Source organism: Bufo gargarizans, chromosome 9 (assembly GCF_014858855.1).
Source record: "Bufo gargarizans isolate SCDJY-AF-19 chromosome 9, ASM1485885v1, whole genome shotgun sequence".
Classification (NCBI taxonomy): domain Eukaryota; kingdom Metazoa; phylum Chordata; class Amphibia; order Anura; family Bufonidae; genus Bufo; species Bufo gargarizans.
Genome location: NC_058088.1, coordinates 21,188,565 through 21,209,906, shown reverse-complemented (window position 1 = coordinate 21,209,906; position 21,342 = coordinate 21,188,565). Strand labels below are relative to the sequence as shown.

The following is a 21,342-nucleotide window of genomic DNA, read 5'->3' as shown; positions in this document are numbered from 1 at the left end:
CACGGCTGAGGATGGGGGAAACCCTCAGCCGTGAGATGCCAGGTGGTGTTGTGGCTACTCGGCCATGAGAACAGGATAGGGAGCAGGTCACCTCCTCACGCATCCCTACCCTGACCCTAACTGCTAACCTGCATGGGCCGACCTTTAAGGTAGGAGGACCCATGCGCAGGAACCTCGGAGCCCTGTCTTACCCTCCGCAGGTCCCTGAGCTAGGAGCTGGGTAAGACGACCTACTCCTCCTTGGCACGGAGGAGCAGGAGTCTCAATGGCCAAGCTGTTGGGAAAAAGGGGGACATGAACAGCCTCACGGGAATGGCAGGCGGACACCCAGTTCCACCAACCTGCCACAGCCTTGCTGACTGGATCCCTGAGCAGACAGGAAACCAGAACCGTGAGCTGCACCAAACATAAGAAAGTCCCAACAGAACAACATACAACCACACACGCATAAAGACATCAAACATAACAACAATTATTTTTTTTATGACCACAGGGGTGGCTCTCACAGGCAGGTCAAATACACAGGAGGCTGCTCCAGCTAGCAGGGCTGAAGCAACCTACTGAGCCTTGCTAGACACTCAGGCTATATAGGCCAAGAAGCCACACCCCACAGTCGGACACACCCAGTGACATCACTCACACACTGGGAAGGGAGTTAACCCTTCCAGCACCACAGAAGGGAAAACACCAACTTAAAGGGGAAGTGCACACAATACATAAACAAGTGCACACCTACACAGATATCACACACAACCGCATGCACAGCATAACAAGCTGCCACATACATACTGTTGCCAGCGGCAACCACAAGTGAGGCAGATACCACAGGCCTCACCTGTGATTGACAAGAAAACTAAACCGCTGACAACCGCATGCGGTTCAGGAGTCACGGTCATGGCCATGGCCGTGACACTCCCCAGACAAACTACAAGTGCTTACAAAATACACACACCTAACATAGAGGTTGCTAGGTGCAACCGCATGCAACTGCAGCAAGCTGCTTAGCCACGCTCAGACTGCTGCTGCACATACACATGAGACAAACAGTTGCCCGCGGCAACCACAAGTTAGGCCACACGCCAGCGGCCCTCACCTGTGGTTTTAACCCACACGAAACTGCAGGCAACCGCATGCGGTTAGAGAGTCACGGTCATAGCCATGGCCGTGACACTGTCCCACATTTTGGACTGCATAGCCCATCTGGTTCTGATCCATTTCGTACGACTCTGCTTTTCTGTTGTCCGTGTTGTGTGTCTTGTTTGACCTGCAACTATACTAGTGTAGGGACTGTCGTCCAGTTGAGTTTAGGGATTACACTGCAAGTAGGTAGGGAAAGCAGGCTGGGACTCACTGTCCTCATTTGTCCCTACCTACAGTCATTACAGTACTGCATGGAAACTGTTAGTTTCACACTGGCAGTTGTATGGGCCTCATAGACTTCCATTGCATGGCAACCATCTGCACTCCGTGATCGCAGCTGATAAGTTAAGAAAGGTAGCCTCCTCACTCTGTTTACACCTTACGTGCTGCAGTCAACATTGGTCAAAGTGTCTAAGGGGTTAATTCGCCAGCATCTGAGTTTGCCAGTGGATACAGAAGGGGCCTGGCTGAACCAGCCAGAACCCTGTGCTGATCAAGCGAGCACAGCTCCTGTGTCGTACATGCATGAACTCACAACAAACAAAAACATTGCACATAAAATTAACATCCAAGCAGAGGTTTACAAACAAACAAAAAATATGTAAAAATAATATATTAAAGGGGTTGTCTGGCCATGTACATTGATATCGTCAGGATTGGTCACCTATATCTGATCAGTGGGGGTCCGACACCAGGCTGATCAGCTGTTTGACGAGGAGGCGGCGCTCCATGTGAGGGCTACTTCCTCGTCTTTACACTACGCATCGTCTCCTGTGGAGCGGCGCTGTAGTGTATTTACAAATACTTGCTCCATTCACTTGTAGTGATGTCCCGAACTATTCGCCGGCGAATAGTTCCCGGCAAACATAGCTTGTTTGCGTTCGCCGCTGCGGGCGAACATATGCGATGTTCGGTCCGCCCCTATACATCATCATTGAGTGAACTTTGACCCTGTACCTCACAGTCAGCAGACACATTCCAGCCAATCAGCAGCAGACCCTCCCTCCCAGACCCTCCCACCTCCTGGACAGCATCCATTTTAGATTCATTCTGAAGCTGCTTTCACAGTGAGAGGAGGGACAGCGCTGCTGCTGCTGCTGATTCAATAGGGAAAGCGTTAGCTAGGGCAATGTTCTGTGTCCACAGACTCATCTGCTGTAAGGACAGCGTCCTGACAGCACCCCAAGAAGCCCTTTTCAGGGCGGGTACATCAGTGTGCTTTTTTTTAAATATATATATATATATATATTGCAGTTGCCTGGCTGCCCGTGTGTGAGAGGCTGCAGGCTCAGTCACAGACAGCACTGTGTGCACACCATTCATACAGGGTGTGACAGAAAATACCTCGCAGATAAAAAAAAAATTATATTTAATATTTTTCTGTGACATAATCACATTTGCAAATTGCAAGGCCGTGTGTGTCAGGCCCACACAGACTGTACTGTGCCCACTGCCCACAACTTATATAGGGTGGCACAGTACCTTGCACGCATAAACCACTTATCTAAAAAAAGAAAATGTCAGGCAGAGGCAGGCCACCCCGCAGGGGCCGTCGTGGTCATGGTGCTGTGATTTCCACTGGCCCTGGAATAATGCCCAGTGTTCAGAGGCCACGTACCCTGAACCCAGAAAATTCTGAGAAAATAGTTGACTGGCTTACACAGGACACCCAATCTTCAACAGCTTCCGCTAAGAACCTTGACGCACCATCCTCCTCCAGCTCAGCTTTGGTCACCACTCTCTCGCCCGCCGCCACCACCACCACTACCACCACAGCCACCACAGCCGCTTCACTTGATCCCTCAGAGGAGTTATTTACACATCAGTTGGATGAAATTAGTGATGCGCAACCATTATTGCCAGGGGATGTAGATAACAGGGATATGTCTCAGTCAGGCAGCATTATATGCACATGGACGTACAGTGTGATGATGATGATGATGTTGTACCCGCTGCTGCTTCCTTTGCTGAGTTGTCAGATACAAGTGAAGCGGTTGATGATGACGATGTGTCCATGGATGCCACGTGGGTGCCTGCTCGAAGAGAAGAAGAAGAGGGGGAAAGTTCAGAAGGGGAGACAGAGAGAAGGAGGAGACGAGTTGGAAGCAGGGGGAGGTCGTCGCAAGGAGCTAGTGGCACAGTCAGACAGCATGTATCGGCACCCGGGGTCAGCCAGACAGCACGCCAATCAACGCATGCTGTTGCCACCACCAGAATGCCGTCATTGCAAAGCTCAGCAGTGTGGCATTTTTTTTGTGTGTCTGCCTCTGACAACAGTGATGCCATTTGCAACCTGTGCCAAAAGAAACTGAGTCGTGGAAAATCCAACACCCACCTAGGTACAACTGCTTTGCGAAGGCACATGATCGCACATCACAAACGCCTATGGGATCAACACATGATGACGAGTAGAAGCAGCACACAAGCTCAAAGCCACCATCCTCCTCCTGGTGTAGCATCTTCAGCCACGTCAACCACTGCTGTCCTCCTTGTCCCCTCTCAACCACCCGCCACTCCGCCTCTCATCTTCAGCAGTTCCATCTCATCTGCCCACAGTCAGGTGTCTGTAAAGGAAATGTTTGAGCGTAAAAAGCCAATGTCACAGAGTCACCCCCTTGCCCGGCGTCTGACAGCTGGCTTGACGGAACTCTTAGCCCGCCAGCTTTTACCATACCAGCTGGTGGAGTCTGAGGCCTTCAAAAAATTTGTCGCTATTGGGACACCACATTGGAAGGTACCCAGACAATTTTTTTTTTCAAATAAGGCAATCCCAAACCTCTACTCAGTGATTGAAAAGGAAGTCATGGCATCTCTGGCATACAGTGTTGGGGCAAGGGTACATCTGACCACTGATACCTGGTCTGCAAAGCACGGTCAGGGCAGGTATATCACCTACACTGCGCATTGGGTCAACCTGCTGACGGCTGCCAAGCATGGACTGCGTGGCTCTGCAGCAGAGTTGGTGACACCGCCACGACTTGCAGGCAGGCAGGCCTACTGCCACCTCCTCTACTCCTCCTACTCCATCCTCTTCCATAACCTCCTCGGCTGAGTCCTCTTCTGCTGCGGCGTCTGCCTGCACATCAACTGAATCCCCCCAGCTCCCCAGGGGCTATTCCACATCCCGGATACGACAGTGTCACGCTGTCTTGGGGTTGACTTGCCTGAAAGCAGAGAGCCACACCGGACCAGCACTCCTGTCCGCCCTGAACGCACAGGTGGATTAGTGGCTGACCCCCACCAACTGGAGATCGGCAAAGTGGTGTGTGACAATGGAAGCAATTTGTTGGCGGCATTGAATTTGGGCAAGTTGTCACATGTGCCGTGCATGGCACATGTGTTGAATCTCATCGTACAACGCTTTGTGTCTAAGTACCCAGGCTTACAGGACGTCCTCAAGCAGGCCAGGAAGGTGTGTGGCCATTTCAGGCGTTCCTACATGGCCATGGCGCACTTTTCAGACATTCAGCGCCGAAAGAACATGCCAGTGAGGCGCTTGATTTGCGACAACCCGACATATTGGTATTCAACACTCCTAATGTTCGACCGCTTGCTCCAACAAGAAAAAGCCGTAAACGAGTATTTGTATGACTGGGGTGCTAGGACAGCCTCTGCGGAGCTGGGAATTTTTTTGCCATGTTACTGGACGCTCATGCGCAATGCCTGTAGGCTCATGCGTCCTTTTGAGGAGGTGACAAACCTAGTCAGTCGCACCGAAGGCACCATCAGCGACCTCATCCCATTTGTTTTCTTCCTGGAGCGTGCCCTGCGAAGAGTGCTGGATCAGGCTGTAGATGAGCATGAAGAGGAAGAGTTGTGGTCACCAGCACCACCAGAAACAGCCTTGTCATCATCGCTTGCCGGACCTGCGGCAACGCTGCAAGAGGAGTATGAGGAAGAGGAGTCAGAGGAGGAATGTGGCTTTGAGGAGGAGGAAGACCAACCACAGCAGGCATCCCAGGGTGCTCGTTGTTGTCACCTATCTGGGACCCGTGGTGTTGTACGTGGCTGGGGGGAAGAACAGACCGTCAATGACATCAGTGAGGAGGAGGAACGGGAAATGAGTAGCTCGGCATCCAACCTTGTGCAAATGGGGTCTTTCATGCTGTCATGTCTGTTGAGGGACCCTTGTATAAAAAGGATGAAGGAGAACGACCTGTACTGGGTGGCCACGCTACTAGACCTCCGGTATAAGCAGAAAGTGGCGGAAATGTTACCAAATTACTGGATGTCAGAAAGGATGCAGCAGTTCAAAACCAAACTAAAAAATATGCTTTACACAGCTTATAAGGAGGATGTCACAGCACAACGGGAATCTAACTGGGGTGGAGGTGAAAGTAATCCTCCTCCTACCACGACCACGGCGGCAAGGCCAGGACGCTTTACAGATGTGTTGTTGATGGAGGACATGCAGAGCTTTTTCAGTCCTACACATCGCCACAGCCCTTCGGGATCCAGCCTTAGAGAACGACTTGACCAACAGGTAGCAGACTACCTCGCCTTAATTGCAGATATCGACACTCTGAGGAGCGATGAACCCCTTGACTACTGGGTTTGCAGACTTGACCTGTGGCCTGCACTATCCCAGTTTGCGATAGAACTTCTGGCCTGCCCCGCTTCAAGTGTCCTGTCAGAAAGGACCTTCAGTGCAGCAGGAGGCATTGTCACTGACAAAAGAAGTCGCCTCGGTCAAAAAAGTGTTGATTACCTCACCTTCATTAAGATGAATGAGGCTGGGATCCCGAAGGGACCGACAGTGAGGGATACGTTTGACTAACAAAAGGCCTGATGACATGCCTTGGCCTCAAAATGGTCCCCACGCTGCTGTATTTAATGTTGGCATACCAGATGACTTTTGTGAATTCTCCGCCACCAACTAGGGTTCAAGCCGCAATGTTTTAGTCACCTTTCTGCCTGGAAAACATCAATTTTTCCAGACGCTGCTACAGCAGAGGCTGCAACAATACCTAGTTTTTCAGGCATGTGTACATGCCTAATTTTTCTGGCCTCTAGTGCTGCACTGTGGCTGCAAAAACAAAACAAAAAAAAGGCACATACATGTATCAATTCCCCTTCATGATCGGTACCTTGTTGTGGTGAAGGGGCTTGCGTATCACAATGAAGCGATTATCACCTCTATGAGTGTGTTGGCAATGTTGCCACACCCCAGATAAGGCCGTTGCTTCATTATGATCAGACTAAAAGCGATCGGCTGGATAATTTTTCATAGAAAAAACATTATTATTCTTTTTTTTTTTTTTTAAGTTGTATGGGTTTTTAATACATAAAATAAAAAAAATCATAATAAAGTCTCTTAATAGTTTATTAGAAATAATGCAGACAATTTAAAAAATCCCCATCAATTCCAATACAAAGCAAGTACAGAGCTCAGAACAAAATTATTTCAGGATGTCGGTAATTCGACAATGATTAATCAATTCGACACACGTCACACAATTCGACGTAACAGGGATTAAACTGATGAGAATAGTACTACAGAAATAACCACTCATATCGGGTGTGACAGTAAATTGCACGGCGCAGACGCAGTGACCGTGGCGTGGATTCAAACAAAGGGGAGGGAGCCAGCGTTTTTTTAACCATCTCCCCGTTCGAAAAATCTATTTAATAAATGGACCCCAGATTGGGGACGTTACGTAACAGGGATTAAACTGATGACAATAGTACTACAGAAAATACCACTCATATCGGGTGTGACAGTAAATTGCACGGCGCAGATGTGGTGACCGTGGCGTGGATTCAAACAAAGGGGAGGGAGCCACCTGGATTTAACTAAGCAAATAGGTATGCTCCTATTGGATAATTACTGCATGGGCGATTATCTTTCAGCTGGCAACAAGTTATTTAACCCCATCTGGTGCAATGAGTTGCTTCTCATTTCTTAAACAACCATGTCGAAAGACACATCTCGTGGTCGTGGAAAAGATGTTAGTCTGTTTGAGAAGGGTCAAATAATTGGCATGCATCAAGCAGAGAAAACATCTGAGGAGATTGCAGAAACTACTGAAATTGGGTTAAGAACTGTCCAACGCATTATTAAAAACTGGAAGGATAGTGGGGACCCATCGTATTCGAGGAAGAAATGTGGCAGGAAAAAAATCCTGAATGATCGTGATCAGCGATCACTTAAACGTTTGGTGAAATCAAATCAAAGAAAAACAACAGTAGAACTCATGTAAGAACATTTCCACACGCACAATGCGAAGGGAACTCAAGGGATTGGGACTGAACAGCTGTATAGTCATAAGAAAACCACTAATCAGTGATAATAGGGCTTCAATTTGCTAGGGAGCATTAAGATTGGACTCTGGAGCAATGGAAGAAGGTCATGTGGTCTGATGGGTCAAGATTTACCCTGTTCCAGAGTGATGGGCGCATCAGGGTAAGAAGAGAGGAAGATGAAATGATGCACCCATCATGCCTAGTGCCTACTGTACAAGCCTGTGGGGGCAGTGCTATGATCTGGGGTTGCTGCAGTTGGTCAGATCTAGGTTCAGCAACAGTATGTGCTCCAAGAATGAGGTCAGCGGACTACCTGAACATACTGAATGACCAGGTTATTCCATCAATGGATTTTTTCTTCCCTGATGGCACGGGCATATTCCAAGATGACAATGCCAGGATTCATCGGGCTCAATTTGTGAAAGAGTGGTTCAGGGAGCATGAGACATCATTTTCACACATGGATTGGCCACCACAGAGTCCAGACCTTAACCCCATTGAGAATCTTTGGGATTTTCTGGAGAAGGCTTTGCGCAGTAGTCAGACTCTACCATCGTCAATGCAAGATCTTGGTGAAAAATTAATGCAGCACTGGATTGAAATAAATCTTCTGACATTGCAGAAGCTTATCGAAACAATGCCACAGCGAATGCGTGCCATAATCAAAGCTAAAGACGATCCAACAAAATATTAGAGTGTGTGACCTTTTTTTTTGGGTGGCTGCCTTTTTTTGGACAGGCAGTATATATACCACAAGTGTATGTATCAAAACACACAAAAACACTGAAATTGAGGCCATGCAATATTTTGCCATCATCCAATAATGTGTTAAACATATATACTTGTTATGTCCTATGTTTCATGTTTATATGCATATCTTATTGCTGTTACTGCAGTGTGTTTCCTTGTTGGAGGAAATTTAGTATCTCCCTGTTGCCAGGCTCTGATGTAATCAGGTCCTCCCTGCTTCCTATGTCAGGCAGTCTCCCACTCTCCTCCACTTCCCAACGAGCCTGGCCACCGGGGTAGCTCCATCCCTCCATGCAGCCTGCTTGCCGGCAAAGCTCCTCATCTTCTTCCTATAGGGCACACACATGCCCTCTCCAGCTCTTAAAGGGCCAGCGTGCACTCAACTCCATCTTCCCCAGCCAATGCCTGGCAAACCTCCGGTACTTAAGACACCTTCACCTGTGTAAAGGTGCCTGAGCAATAATGGTCCTCCAGGACAATGCCCTTAGGATTAGCCCAAAACCAAATCTGTTGGTTAACAAATGCCATACACACTGCTGCAGCAGTGTGTTCAGGCCATGGAACCCACTGGCTCACCAAAGATGGGTCTGCCAAAAGTATATAATGAGCTGACTACTCAATGTGGCAGCCAAGAGCAAATCCTGCATTACCTGCACACCATTTCTGCCCACCAGGACGCCTTTTCCACTAACATTCTGGTACTGCAAACCTCAAGCTGCAGTATCTGCACCGTCACTACATCAGGAGTCTCCAGTCTGCATCTCTCGCTTCCTCCACACTATGAAGAAGACCCCAAGCTATGTTGTGGATTCCTGAACCAGTGTACCATCCACTTTGAGCAACAGGCCCACTAATTCCCTACTGACTGCCTGGTACACTCCTCTATAGGAATGCAGCAATCCTGCAATTCTTGACTACCTTCAACAAGGTCTTTGAGGAGCCAGGCCATAGCATTTCAACTGCCTCCTCCCTCCTGCACCTCCACTAGGGCAACCTTACAGTCGGGCAGTATGCTATACAGTTATGCACCCTAGATTCTGAATTATCACGGAATGAAGAGGCGCTGGTGGCAGTTTTCTGGGAGGGTCCAACAGGTCACATAAAAGATTAACTGACAAGTCTTGATGTTCCATCTATCCTGGATGACCTGATTAGCCTGGTAACCAAACTGATCTGCTTCAGAGAACACCTCAAGGAATCTGCACAAGAGTAGAGTTCCTCTCGTTGGCACCTACTTTTCAGAGGCACATGCTTCCAACTTCTGTATCATTGTAAATGGTAAATGTATTTACCATTTGTAATTGAGTATCTCAGTGCATTGTAGCCGTGTTACTGAACACGGACATTGCTGCAAGACAACAGGTGGATAGGATACATCAGGAACATCTCTGTGTTCACTGCCCCCTCCTAGTGTCATGCCTTCTTTTATCCTAACAACAGGCAACAAAACCCCACCATGCTCTATGGAAGATAATCAAGATAATCTCCTTGTTGATGAGTTGTGTGAGAACTGTCAGCATTTGGACTGCCATCAGGAGGAGGTTCAGGGGGTAGGCAGGGATCCCATGCATAGCTGTGTTGGAGGTGGTGATAATAGTGGCACTTGTAGCCAGGGTGGAGTCAGTAGGTGCGACAGTGGCAAATTCAATGCAGGGAATTGAGGGGATGACCAAAGAGCACACGATGACACAGTCTGATACAAGTGGCATGGAGGGTGAGAATGATAATGATTATGTGTTGGAAAGAACCTGGGAGACAAATTAAGGTGCTGAGGAGTGGGTAGAGGAGGAGGGTGGTGGCAGTGGAAGCAATAAAAAACAGAGGTAACATGCAGCCAGAACCTCCCAAAAAACTGCCAGGCTAGATCTGCTTCTATTATGGTCAGCTCAGGAACTGGTGATGCCGCTGATACTTTTGGTGCAGGATCAAAACGTGCCAAGCCTAAGCCAATCATACAAGTGTCTCCCGTTTGGCAGTTTTTCTCCACTGTGTCGAAAGACATAACTATTGCTGTTTGCAAGATCTGCAGGATTACAATAAGCCGTAGGCGTTCAAACACTAACACTAACATAGGCACCACGGCTCTATCACAGCATATGCAGCTACATTACCCAATCCAGTTGGAAAATATAAATGGCCACCCGCTAGTACTCGTCTCCTTTGCAGCAGCTAGGCCACATCCATGTGCAGTACAGTGTTCTTTTGTTGTCATCATCACTTACTGCTTCTCCCGCTCAGGATACTCCTCCATCTCCGTTGTCAGCCATTAATGAATGTGTGGTCAGGAAACAAATCTACTCTTCTTGTGCTCAAGCATAACTCCCACCTGGCCAAATTGATGGTGGTGCAGTCTCCTAGATGGTATTATTTCTCCCAAAAAGCTATCTCTTTCTGGTACTCTCAAGTGGCTGAGAACATTGGCTGCTCCTTGCAATTGTCGCTATACAGAAAGATGCACACCACTGTGGACACCTGGAGCAGCTATTACGGGCAGGTATTGTACATGTCTTTCACAAGCCACTGGGTCAGTCTTTATTATCGCAGCAAGAAGGCCAGGTCTCCACATTTGTGTCTGTCTGGTTCCAACACCAGGTGCTTATCCGCCTCCTCCATGTCCTCCTCTATGGACATGCTTCCATCCCCAACAGAAGCAGGGCAAAGCATCGCTCACCCTCTCTCCTATCATTTGTGTGAAGCACTGCCATGTGGTGTTAAAGTTTATGGATGAGAGTTGCTAAAGTCCATCAACCAGCAAACATCCTACTGGCTGCATTCCTACCATTTCCAACCAAGTAAGGTGGTCAGAGACATTGTGGCTGCAATGCATTTGGGAGAAATAATACAATCTCCAAACTTTTTGAAAACGTACAATAGCTTGTGGAGGGTGCTGGCAATGTCCAGGAGACTCTCCTCTTATTTCAGCCATTATTATTTGGCGAGGAATGCCCTTCTGGACTTAGTTACATAGTTAATACAGTTGAAAAAAGACATACGTCCATCAAGTTCAACAAAGGGATAGGTGGGGGCGCGAATCCCAGAAATAAGCATTAATGTTTTTTACTTTTAAGAATTCGTCTAAACCCTTTTTGAAACTGTCCATTGTTCCTGCTGTGACCACGTCCTGAGGAAGTGTATTCCACAGATTCACAGTAAAGAAGCTTTGATGCTTCTGGAGACTGAACTTTTTCTTCTTCTGTCGGAGGCAGTGCCCCCTTGTCTTTTGAGCTCATTTTATATGGAACAGCTTTTCGCCGTATTTTTTGTATGGCCCATTTATATACTTGTATAGATTAATCATGTACCCCCTCAGACGTCTCTTCTCAAGACTAAATAAATTCAATTCTTTTAATCTTTCTTCATAACTAAGACCCTCCATTTCCCTTATCATTTTAGTCGCTCTCCTCTGTACTTTTTCCAGCTGCAGTGCATCCTTTCTACTGGTGCCCAGAACTGGACTGCATATTTCAGATGAGGCCGCACCAGTGCTTTGTAAAGTGGTAGTATTACATCCCTGCCCCGTGAGTCCATGCCTCATTTAATGCATGACAATATCCTGGTGGCCTTAGAAGCAGCTGATTGACATTGTGCTGTAATTTAATCTACCATCCACAAGGACACTCAAATCCTTCTCTATAAGTGACTCTCCCAGTGCTACATCACCTAGGACATATGAAGCACAGAGATTATTACTACCAAGATGCATAACTTTACATTTGTCCACATTGAACCTCATTTGCCAAGTTGATGCCTAATCACTCAGAGTGTTCAAGTCAGCTTGTACTGTGTGTACATCTTCCATAGACTTTACAGTTCTACACAGCTTAGTGTCATCTGCAAAAATAGATATGGTGCTGTGAGAAAACCCACTGGGAAGGGGAGATGAGTGGCGAAACTTAACTCGCCACTTGGTTTTGGAGGGGTCTGTTTGCCAGCCTCTTGCCTCAGGATTATGGCCTATATACTAACTTTGAAGGAGAAGACAGACCTGCCGCACAGCCTAAATCTGTGGAACTGTTTTGGGCAGGAAAGCCATACTTGCGGTCGGCCAAACGTGACTTCCATGGAAATCGGGAACACTGCTCGGAGCTGGGTGATTTTTGGATATGTTGTTCACCCAGATCAGAGCTATGCATGGGGATATGTGGGGTTTTGAGGTGGTTTCTGTGTTTTGGGGAAAAATGTGTGTTTTCTGCCTGTGAGTGATTAAGTTAGCCCATTAGGTTTGGTAATTGTATCACAGGCAGAGCCCATTGTGTTTTGGTAATTGTATTTTGTTGATTGCGTCAAAGACAATGCCTATTCTGTTATTGAGTGCGTCACAGGCCATGCCATTGTGTTTGTTAATTGTGTCACAGACAATGCCATTGTGTTTGCTGAATGTATAGTTTTTGTGTTTAAACTGTAAGGGTTGGCTGCTATGTTATGTCCTCAGTTCCCAACCAGGTCCACGGGGGTAGTACCCTTGTTGGAAAATGTGTATATAAGTCAATGTTTGTGTGTTCAATAAAGAGTTCCTGTTTTACCCTTCATCATGTTGAGGCTGGTGTTTGGGTAACTGATCGACACGGGGGATTGCTATACGCTGAAGATTTGCTATACTCTCCTGGCTATAACTACTAGCTCTTGTAAGAGCTGTTCCTGTTCCTGGTTCCTGTGGTGGTTACGGTGTCAAGTGGAGTGCTTGGAGTCCTCGGCAAGCGCTAGGAGCATCCATCAACGGAGGTACCCGGTCGGGGTGCCAGGAGGTCCGTTACAGGTGCTATTAATCCCGTCCTAAATATCATTAATAAATAAAATAAATAATAAAGGGCCCAGCACTGAACCTTGGGGTACACCACTTATAACCTGGGACCATTCTGAATAGGAATCATTGACCACAACTCTCTGGACACGGTCCTTCAGCCAGTTTTCAATCCAATTACAAACTATACTTTCCAAGCTAATAGACCTTACTTTACTTATTAAGTGTCTATGAGGGACAGTATCAAAAGCCTTATCAAAATCCAGAAACACTACATCCACAGCCACCCCTCTGTCCAGGCTACTACTCACCTCCTCATAAAAACAAATCAGGTTAGTCTGACAACTTCTGTCCTTGGTAAATCCATGCTGGTTATCACTTATAACATTATATAATATATAACTAACTGGTCTATAATTACCAGTGGAAGACCTTGATCCTTTTTTGAATATGGGCACCACGTTTGCCTTGCGCCAATTACTTGGCACTGTACCAGTCCCTAGAGAATCCTTAACAATTATAAACAGAGGCACTCTGCCTTTTCCTTATCTTCAGTGACTACCCCCCCTTTACCATTATTTAGGGGACCTACCTGATCAGACCTAGGTTTTTTAGCATTTATATATTTAAAAATCTTTTGGGTATTTGTTTTGCTTTCTTTTTCTACCTGCTGTTCGTTTTGTATCTTTGCTAATTTTATCTCCTTTTTGCAGATTTTATTAAGCCCTTTGTAATCTTCAAACACTACAGCTGACCCCTCAGATTTGTATTTTTTAAATGCCCTCTTTTTGTCTTTTATTGCTCTTTTTACAGTAGCTGTAAGCCATGGGGAGGGGGGGGGGGTTAATTTTAGCCATTTATACTTGTTACCTAAAGGGATAAAAAAAATGGTGCAATTACTAAATGTGGATTTGAAGGAACTTTGCTCTGCCTGACAGAGTTTGCCTTTTATAGTGTAGGGGTAATATAATTATATTGTGGTCACTATTACCTAGTGTTTCTTGAACAGTAACATTTCCAACAAGCTCTGCATCATTAGAAATTACCAGATCCAACAGAGCATCGCCCCTAGTCGGAGCTTCTACAAACTGGCCCATAAAGTGGTCCTGCAACAAGTTGAGGAATTTTCTCCCCTTTGGGGTTGAGGCAGAAACATGACCCCAGTCAATGTCTGGGAAGTTAAAATTTCCCATTATGACCACTGTACCAGCCTGTCGCGCCTGCTCTATTTGGTTATACAGTTGTGTTTCAATATCCTCTGTGATGTTAGGGGGTCTATAGATTACACCAAGTATTATTTTTCAGTGTTTATATCCCTTTGAACTTCCACCAATAAGGTTTCCACATCCTCACCATCCTCGTGCACAATTGCCTCTTTCACACTTGTCTTCAGATCACTCCTCACATACAGGCACACACCACCACCTTTTCTATTGACCCGGTCTTTCCTAAATAGTGTAAAACCCTCAATATTTACAGCCCAGTCATGTGAAGAGTCCAACCATGTCTCAGCCACACCAACTACATTGATGTGTTCTTCTAGTACCATAGCCTCCAGCTACCCCATTTTGCTAGCTAGACTTCTGGCATTTGTGAAAATACATTTTAAATTACTATTACCTGTAAAGTGATTATCCGGGATTTTTTGGTTACCTTGGTTAATTTTTGTATGTAACGGTACTTGCAGAGTCAGAACAGTCTGCGGTTACACTGCTTAATCCGCAACGGTCCAACTCACTGGAATTCTACTTTGCAGCTACTAGAGCGTCTGTATGAGCAGCGTAAAGCGGTGAATTAATTTGTCATGCAACAGACCACCTCAGCAGGGAGCATCTGTTGTTTCAAAGTCAGACAATGGCAGCTCATCAGAGACGCCTGTCACATACTGAAGCCCTATGAAGAAGCCACAAAAATGTATCAATAGGGACACAAGGAGAAAGTCCCATGGAGGAGGAGCTGCCACTGGAAAAGGAGGAGCCAGTAGAGGTGGAGGAGCAGAAGGATTATGGAGATAATGATGATCATGACACACAATTATCTGAGGTGCAGAGGCGGAAAGAACAGGGTCCTCCAGCGCGCCTCACAGAATGGCAAGCTGTATGCTTCCTTGATTATGTAATAACAGTTGTATCAATCACATAAAGCAGTCTTTAGACCCTCACTATCAAAACAAAATTGAGGAATGTAGGGGGGCCAAATTACTTAATTACTTTATTAAAAGGAAACACTGTGTACATAGCTTGCGCCAGCTTTCGGTGAGCGGTCACCTGCAGCCCGTGTGTCTGAGGACCCTCTCCACCCCCACCCCCCCGCAGAGTCACCTACTTTCCAGACATTCCACTGCCACAAGCAGCAATAGCCACAGCAGCAGCCAGGTAAGTATCATCAACATGATGGAGCATTTCTTTAATGTGCTGGCATAATTAGCAAACGGAGACCTACCGCCTCAACACTCAGGTTCAGTCTTACCTGGACTCTGGCCTTTCTTTGGCACATACCATGTTCCCTGACCCTATGGACTTCCGGGCAGATAGACTGGAACACTGGCCAGAATTGTCCCAATATGCTGTCTCTGTTCTCTCTTGCCCAGCCACCAGTGTCTTCTCAGAGATGTTTTTCAGCACCGCACGGGAAGTTGTGACACCCAAACGGAGCAAGTTGTCCTCTGTCAGTCTCTAAAACATCACTTTTGACAAAATGAACGAGGTGTAAATCTGTAAGGATTTTCACACTCTGCCAGCTGAGGAAGATGAAGAGATCTTCCCTGAATGATGGTGCCCTATCATGTATAGCTGCTACTGCTGCCCACGTCATGCCACTGCCGCTGTCTGTCTGCCTACAATCATTTTCTGTGCCTCATGGCTGTTGCCACTATGTTCCATACCATATGGCTACTACTGCTGACTACTACTACCTCTAAACAGCCCCACAACATCTACTGCCTGGTCCCTAGCTATTGCAGCCACATGCCACTAATGCTGCTCTCAATTAAAAGGGAGAGTTTTCCAGGATCATTCAGAACAAGCTGCTCTTTCTTCTGATAATTAACACTTGTATAAATACGGGCAGACATTTTGTCCTCGTTAAGGCATCATTTTTGGAGGCTTGTGCAGAACAAGCCACTCTTTCTTCTGACATTAACGTGTGTGTGTATAAACATATAACAGATAACATTGATCGCATACTTTTAACCCCTCAGATGCTGTATATGCTTCCAGGTGTGTATCGGCTCCCCCTAGCAAGGATCAGTGGAGCCGGAGTGTGTATGCGGCAACCTATGTATTCCTGATATGAGGCTGCTGCACATTAGTTCCTATGGAGCCCCTGCCTGTGGCAGGGCTCCATAGGAACACAGTGCACAATAAAATTCTCATAGACTCTATTGCTAATGCATTGATGTCTATGAGAGAAGCAATCTGATGATAACATTATAGTTCCCTATACTGTATTTCTCACCCTATAGGACGCACCCCCCTCCCCAATGTGGAGGGAAAATGTCAGTGCATCATATGGGGTGAACACTAATGAGTGCTTCCATTATGGAAACACTCACTAGTACAGGAGGACTGGGGAGCGGTGAATGCAGCGCTGCCCGGGCTCTGTACTCACCGCTTCCTGGTCTTGCTTGGCTGCATGCTGTTCTGTGTCCTGAGTACAGTGTGAGGGCGTTGGCTCTCTCTGTGACCTCACACTGTGCGGCATTGGGTCACAGCAAGGTGCAGACCAGGAAGAGCGCTGGGTCTCAGGAGGGGCTGCGGCATCCAGAGCAGAAGGGGTAAATTGATTTATTTATTTTCTCTGATCTGACGTCTGATTCACATGGGGGACTTATTAACATGGGGGTCTGATCTGAGGTCTGATTGGGGGTTTTATAAACATTGTGGGTCTGAGCTGAGGTCTGATTGGGGGTCTCATAAACATTAGGGGTTTTATATGAGGTCTGACTGGGGGTCTCATAAACATTGATGCTCTGATCTGAGTTCTAATTGGAAATCTTATAAATACTGGGCGTCTGAGCTGAGGTTTAAATAGAGGTCTTAATAACATTGGGGGTCTAATCTGCGGTCTGAGTGGGGATCTGAACTGAGGTCTGATTGGGGGTCTTATTAACATTTGAGGTCTGTTCTGAGGTCTTATTAACATTGGGGGGTATGAGCTGAGGTCTGATGAAAAATATTTTTTTTCTTATTTCCTCCACTAAAACCTATGTGCGTCTTATGGACAGGTGTGTCGTATAGGGTGAAAAATACAGTAAATGTTTTTAAAAATATATAAAAAAATCAAAGAAATACAAAAATTCAAATCAGCTCCCTTTCCCCAGTATAAAATTACATAAACAATAAAAAATAAACATAAAAATGGCCGATTCGCCGTTTTATGGATGCCTCACCTCCCATGAAAAATTAAATAAAAAGTGATCAAAAATTCATACACCCCAAAATGGTATTAATGAAAAGTATAGATCACCCCTCAAAACGTGAGCCCTCACACATCTATATAGACATGACTACAAAAAAGTTATAGGGCCAGAATATGACGATGAAAAAATAATTTTTTCAAAGTTTTTTTTATTTTTTTCAGTATTAAAACGCAAAATGATACATATGTGGTATTGCTATAAACCTACTGACCTGGAGAATGAAAGTAACAGGTCAGTTTTACCACAGCAGGAATTCCATAAAAACAAAACCCATAAAACTGTTGTTGAGTTGCATTGTTTTTCACCCCATTTAGAAATTTTTTCTAGCTCCCCACTACATCGTATGCAATATTAAATGGTGCCATTAAAAAGTGCAACTTGTCCCTCAAAAAATAAGTCCTCATGTGAACTGAAAAATAAAAAAATTATCGTCCCGGAAAGCCAGGGAGTGAAAAACAAAAAAACAAAATAAAAACCTCCAGGGCTGATAGGGTTAAGAGCTTAAAGGGGGGGTTGTCTCACTTCAGCCAATGGCATTTATCATGTAAAGAAAGTTAATACAAGCCACTTACTAATGTATTGTGATTGTCCATATTGCCTCTTTTGCTGGCTGGATTAATGCCATCACATTATACACTGTATCCAGAGGTTACAACCACCCTGCAATCCAGCAGTGCCGGTCATGCTTGCACATTATAGGAAAAAGCGCTGACCTATGCGCACTCCCATGGGCCCTGCCACCATAGAGGCCACCACTTTATCCCATAGTGTGCAAGCACGGCCACCACTGATGGATTGGAGGGTGGTCATGGACACAAGCAGTGTATAATGTGATTGCAAAATGAATGCCAGCAAAGGAGCAGTGTTGAGCGGCAGGGGCAATATTTGAATTCGTGATATATATTCTAGATATTCGTGAATTCTCAAAGTGCCAATATTCAAAGGAGGCAAGATGGACAATCACAATACATTAGTAAGTGGCTTGTTCTACATGATAAGTGACATTTGCTGAAGTGAGACAACCCCTTTAGGAAGAGGGGGGGGGAATAGCAAAAAATTGTCAAAAATTAACAAGAAAATATAACATTTTTTATTTAAAACATTTCTAGAGTCCTATGAGACTAGAGTGTGTTATGTACCAATTTTCAGGGCAATTGGAGAAACTTCGATGAATTGATTTGGGACTTTTTGAAAAATTGGACACAAAGGAATCTCAAGAAGTTTGCTCATCTCAAGTCTGAATACTTTAGCAATATTTTAGTTTTTTCTTTTGAGTGTTAGCAAAGATTTCAAACATTCTGTTCTCAGTTTCTCACTATGGGGAGCTGAGTGCAGAATGATGGTGAAAACTAGATTTTTTTTTTATTATTGTAGCACAAAGCCACAACATAATAAAATGTGAAATAAAGTGAAAGGGTCTGAAGACTTTGCGAATGCATTGTACTTAAGTAATGTTTATTGTATTCATGGGAAAACTGCAAAAAGTTATTTAAACTCATGTAAATACACCCTGTAAGTCTACTGTATATTGAGCACAATACTGCCTGGCCAAGCACTGTATAGTAATGTATGGTTTTCGTGATATTGCTGCCCCTTGGTTCTGGGGATTGTGGGGATCCAGGCTGTCAGACCTCCAATAATCAATATGCCAATGAGTTTGGTGGAAAAGTCCATGTGAACTGATGTCCTGACCCTGCCATAGCAGTTAAGTATCATGCTAATATTTTAGGTCCACTTACCTGATGAGCCGTTACACAGCGTGAAACCAGATGTCAGAAGTGAGCAACAGAACAGCAGGGATACAAGTGTCTCTGGAAACCCCGGAGCCCCCATTTTCCACAGAAAAGTCTGTACTTCAGACTGATGTGAACACTTGCACTGAATACAATATGTTACTAAGCTGCACATTACTTCTTCAGATGTGCAGGACTCTATGTTCCTGCTGAAGGAACCAATGAAAAAAATTCTTAAAGTCGTCACTTGTTACCAGGGAGAGTGCTTCAAAGAAATGCAGTGTTGCTAATGTACGATCGTACTGAAAGATTTTCAATGTAAAAAAAAAAACCTTTCTTAGGGCTCATGCACATGGCTGTTGTTTTTGTCCTCATCCGCTCCGCATTTTTTGCCGGTTGGATGGGGACCTATTCACTTCAATGGGGCAGCAAAAGATGTGGACAGCTGTCTGCATCCGTATGTCTGTTCTGTAGCATCTGCACAAATATAGAACAAGTCCCATTATTGTCCGCGTTACGGACAAGGATCGGACTGTTCTTTTATGGACCAGATTTTTTTACTAATGAGATGACCTCTGGAGCTCAGCTGCCTTCTCAAACAGCCGATCGGCAGGGGTCCTGGGTGTCAGACTCTCACCGATCAGATACTGATGACCTATGTTTAATAACATTTTTCAAAAGTTTAGGTACACTTTAACATTACAGAATGAAAACTGGCCACAAGGTGGCATCAGCCAGTTTCTACTGCAATATTGAAACAAGGTGATATTAGAGACAGTGGCTCCCTACAGCTTCAGAATTATAAGGGTGAATACACGGAAAATCCGCGTGAAATCCGCACCAAAACAGCATAAAAAATGAATAAAACATGAAGATTTTGGTGCAACTAATTTATTCATGTTAACAACACTATTTAAGTCTATGAGGAAAACCACTATATATTAGGTGCGTAATCGCAACAACTGACACGCTGCAGATTTTGTAATCCACACGGCAGGTCAATTTCTGCATGTTAAAATATGCAAAGTGTACTTGACATGCGTAATCCACATAGTACGCAGTTACCCTACAGCCCCTTGCAGACGAGCAAGTATTCCGTGAGGGTGCAATGCATGATGCAAACGCATTGCGCCTGCACGGAATCCGGACCCATTCATTTCATGGGGGCTGTGTACATGTGCGTTTGTTTTCACGCATAACTTGTGCGTTGCTTGAAAATCGCAGCATGTTCTATATTCTGTGATTTGCACGCAACGCTGGCCCCATAGGAGTGAATGGAGCTGCGTGAAAATCGCATCGCATCCGCAAGCAAGTGCGGATGTGATGCGTTTTTCACGCATGGTTGCTGAGAGATGTTTGTATACATTCAGTTTTTTATCACGCGTGTGCAAAATGCATAAAATTTCATTGCACCCGTGCAATAAAAACTGAACAACTGAACGCGATTGCAGGCAAAACTGAATGACTTTGCCTGCAAAATCGCGCAGTTATCACTGAAGGCATCCGCAACGCATCCAGACCTAATTCGGACACGCTCGTCTGCAAGGGGCCTAAGAGTACCTGCATACGAGTGCAGGTGAACGCACTGAAGATATCTGTCCTTTACCACATCTGCACCAAAAAACGCAATTTCTAATTGCGGATTTTAGTGCAGGTTTGATGCGGTTTACCCATAGATGTCACCCTTCTTACCTGTGAAATCCACAGTTGAAATCGCAAACATAATTGACATGCTGCAAATTTGGAAATCCATACGGCATGTCAATTACTGGATGGAGAACATCTGCAAAGTGTCTACATCTACATTCCATCCCGATCCAAGTACATTCTGAACTGGAAGGTGATCATAATTGAGATCTACATTCTTCATTGTTTAGAGTCACTGATGGATTCCCGCACCTCTCTGTTGTTTGAGATAAATTTGTGAAGGCGCAGGTTTCCTCTTGCGCATTACTCATGGCTTTCTTACACTAGTTTGATTACAGATTCTGTGAACTCTAGACTTATAAGACCATCATCTACATAAAAGTTTTTCTTAAGAATACTTCTTACCATAAATGGCACAACTTGGAGACAATGTGTATGTTTACTTTCATTCTGTATTCTGCTGGCTCTGTATCTGTATCTCTGTCCTCCCACCATAGGAACCTCAGGAAGTGTCTATCTTCATTCTTTACATGAAACTGGTGGAACATTTTTTCAATGTCACACATGACTGCTACGGGATACTTTCTAAATCTACAGAGTACTCCAAGCAAAGTGTTCCTAAGATCTGATACTTTTAATAGATGATCATTCCATGCAACAGCATCGTA

At 45.3% G+C, this 21,342-nt stretch overlaps 1 protein-coding gene across 2 annotated transcripts in view; it reads right to left on the bottom strand.

Moving 5' to 3' along the window:
• LOC122946171 (H-2 class II histocompatibility antigen, E-S beta chain-like) overlaps window positions 1-19,186 on the bottom strand; it is a 45,281-nt gene extending 26,095 nt beyond the window's left edge. For both annotated transcript variants that reach the window (XM_044305578.1, XM_044305579.1), the window contains exon 1: window positions 19,034-19,186. In XM_044305578.1, coding sequence (XP_044161513.1) covers window positions 19,034-19,127 — 94 coding nt within the window. In that variant the 5' untranslated portion in view covers window positions 19,128-19,186. The remainder of the gene's footprint in view (window positions 1-19,033) is intronic.
• Window positions 19,187-21,342: the final 2,156 nt, after the last annotated feature.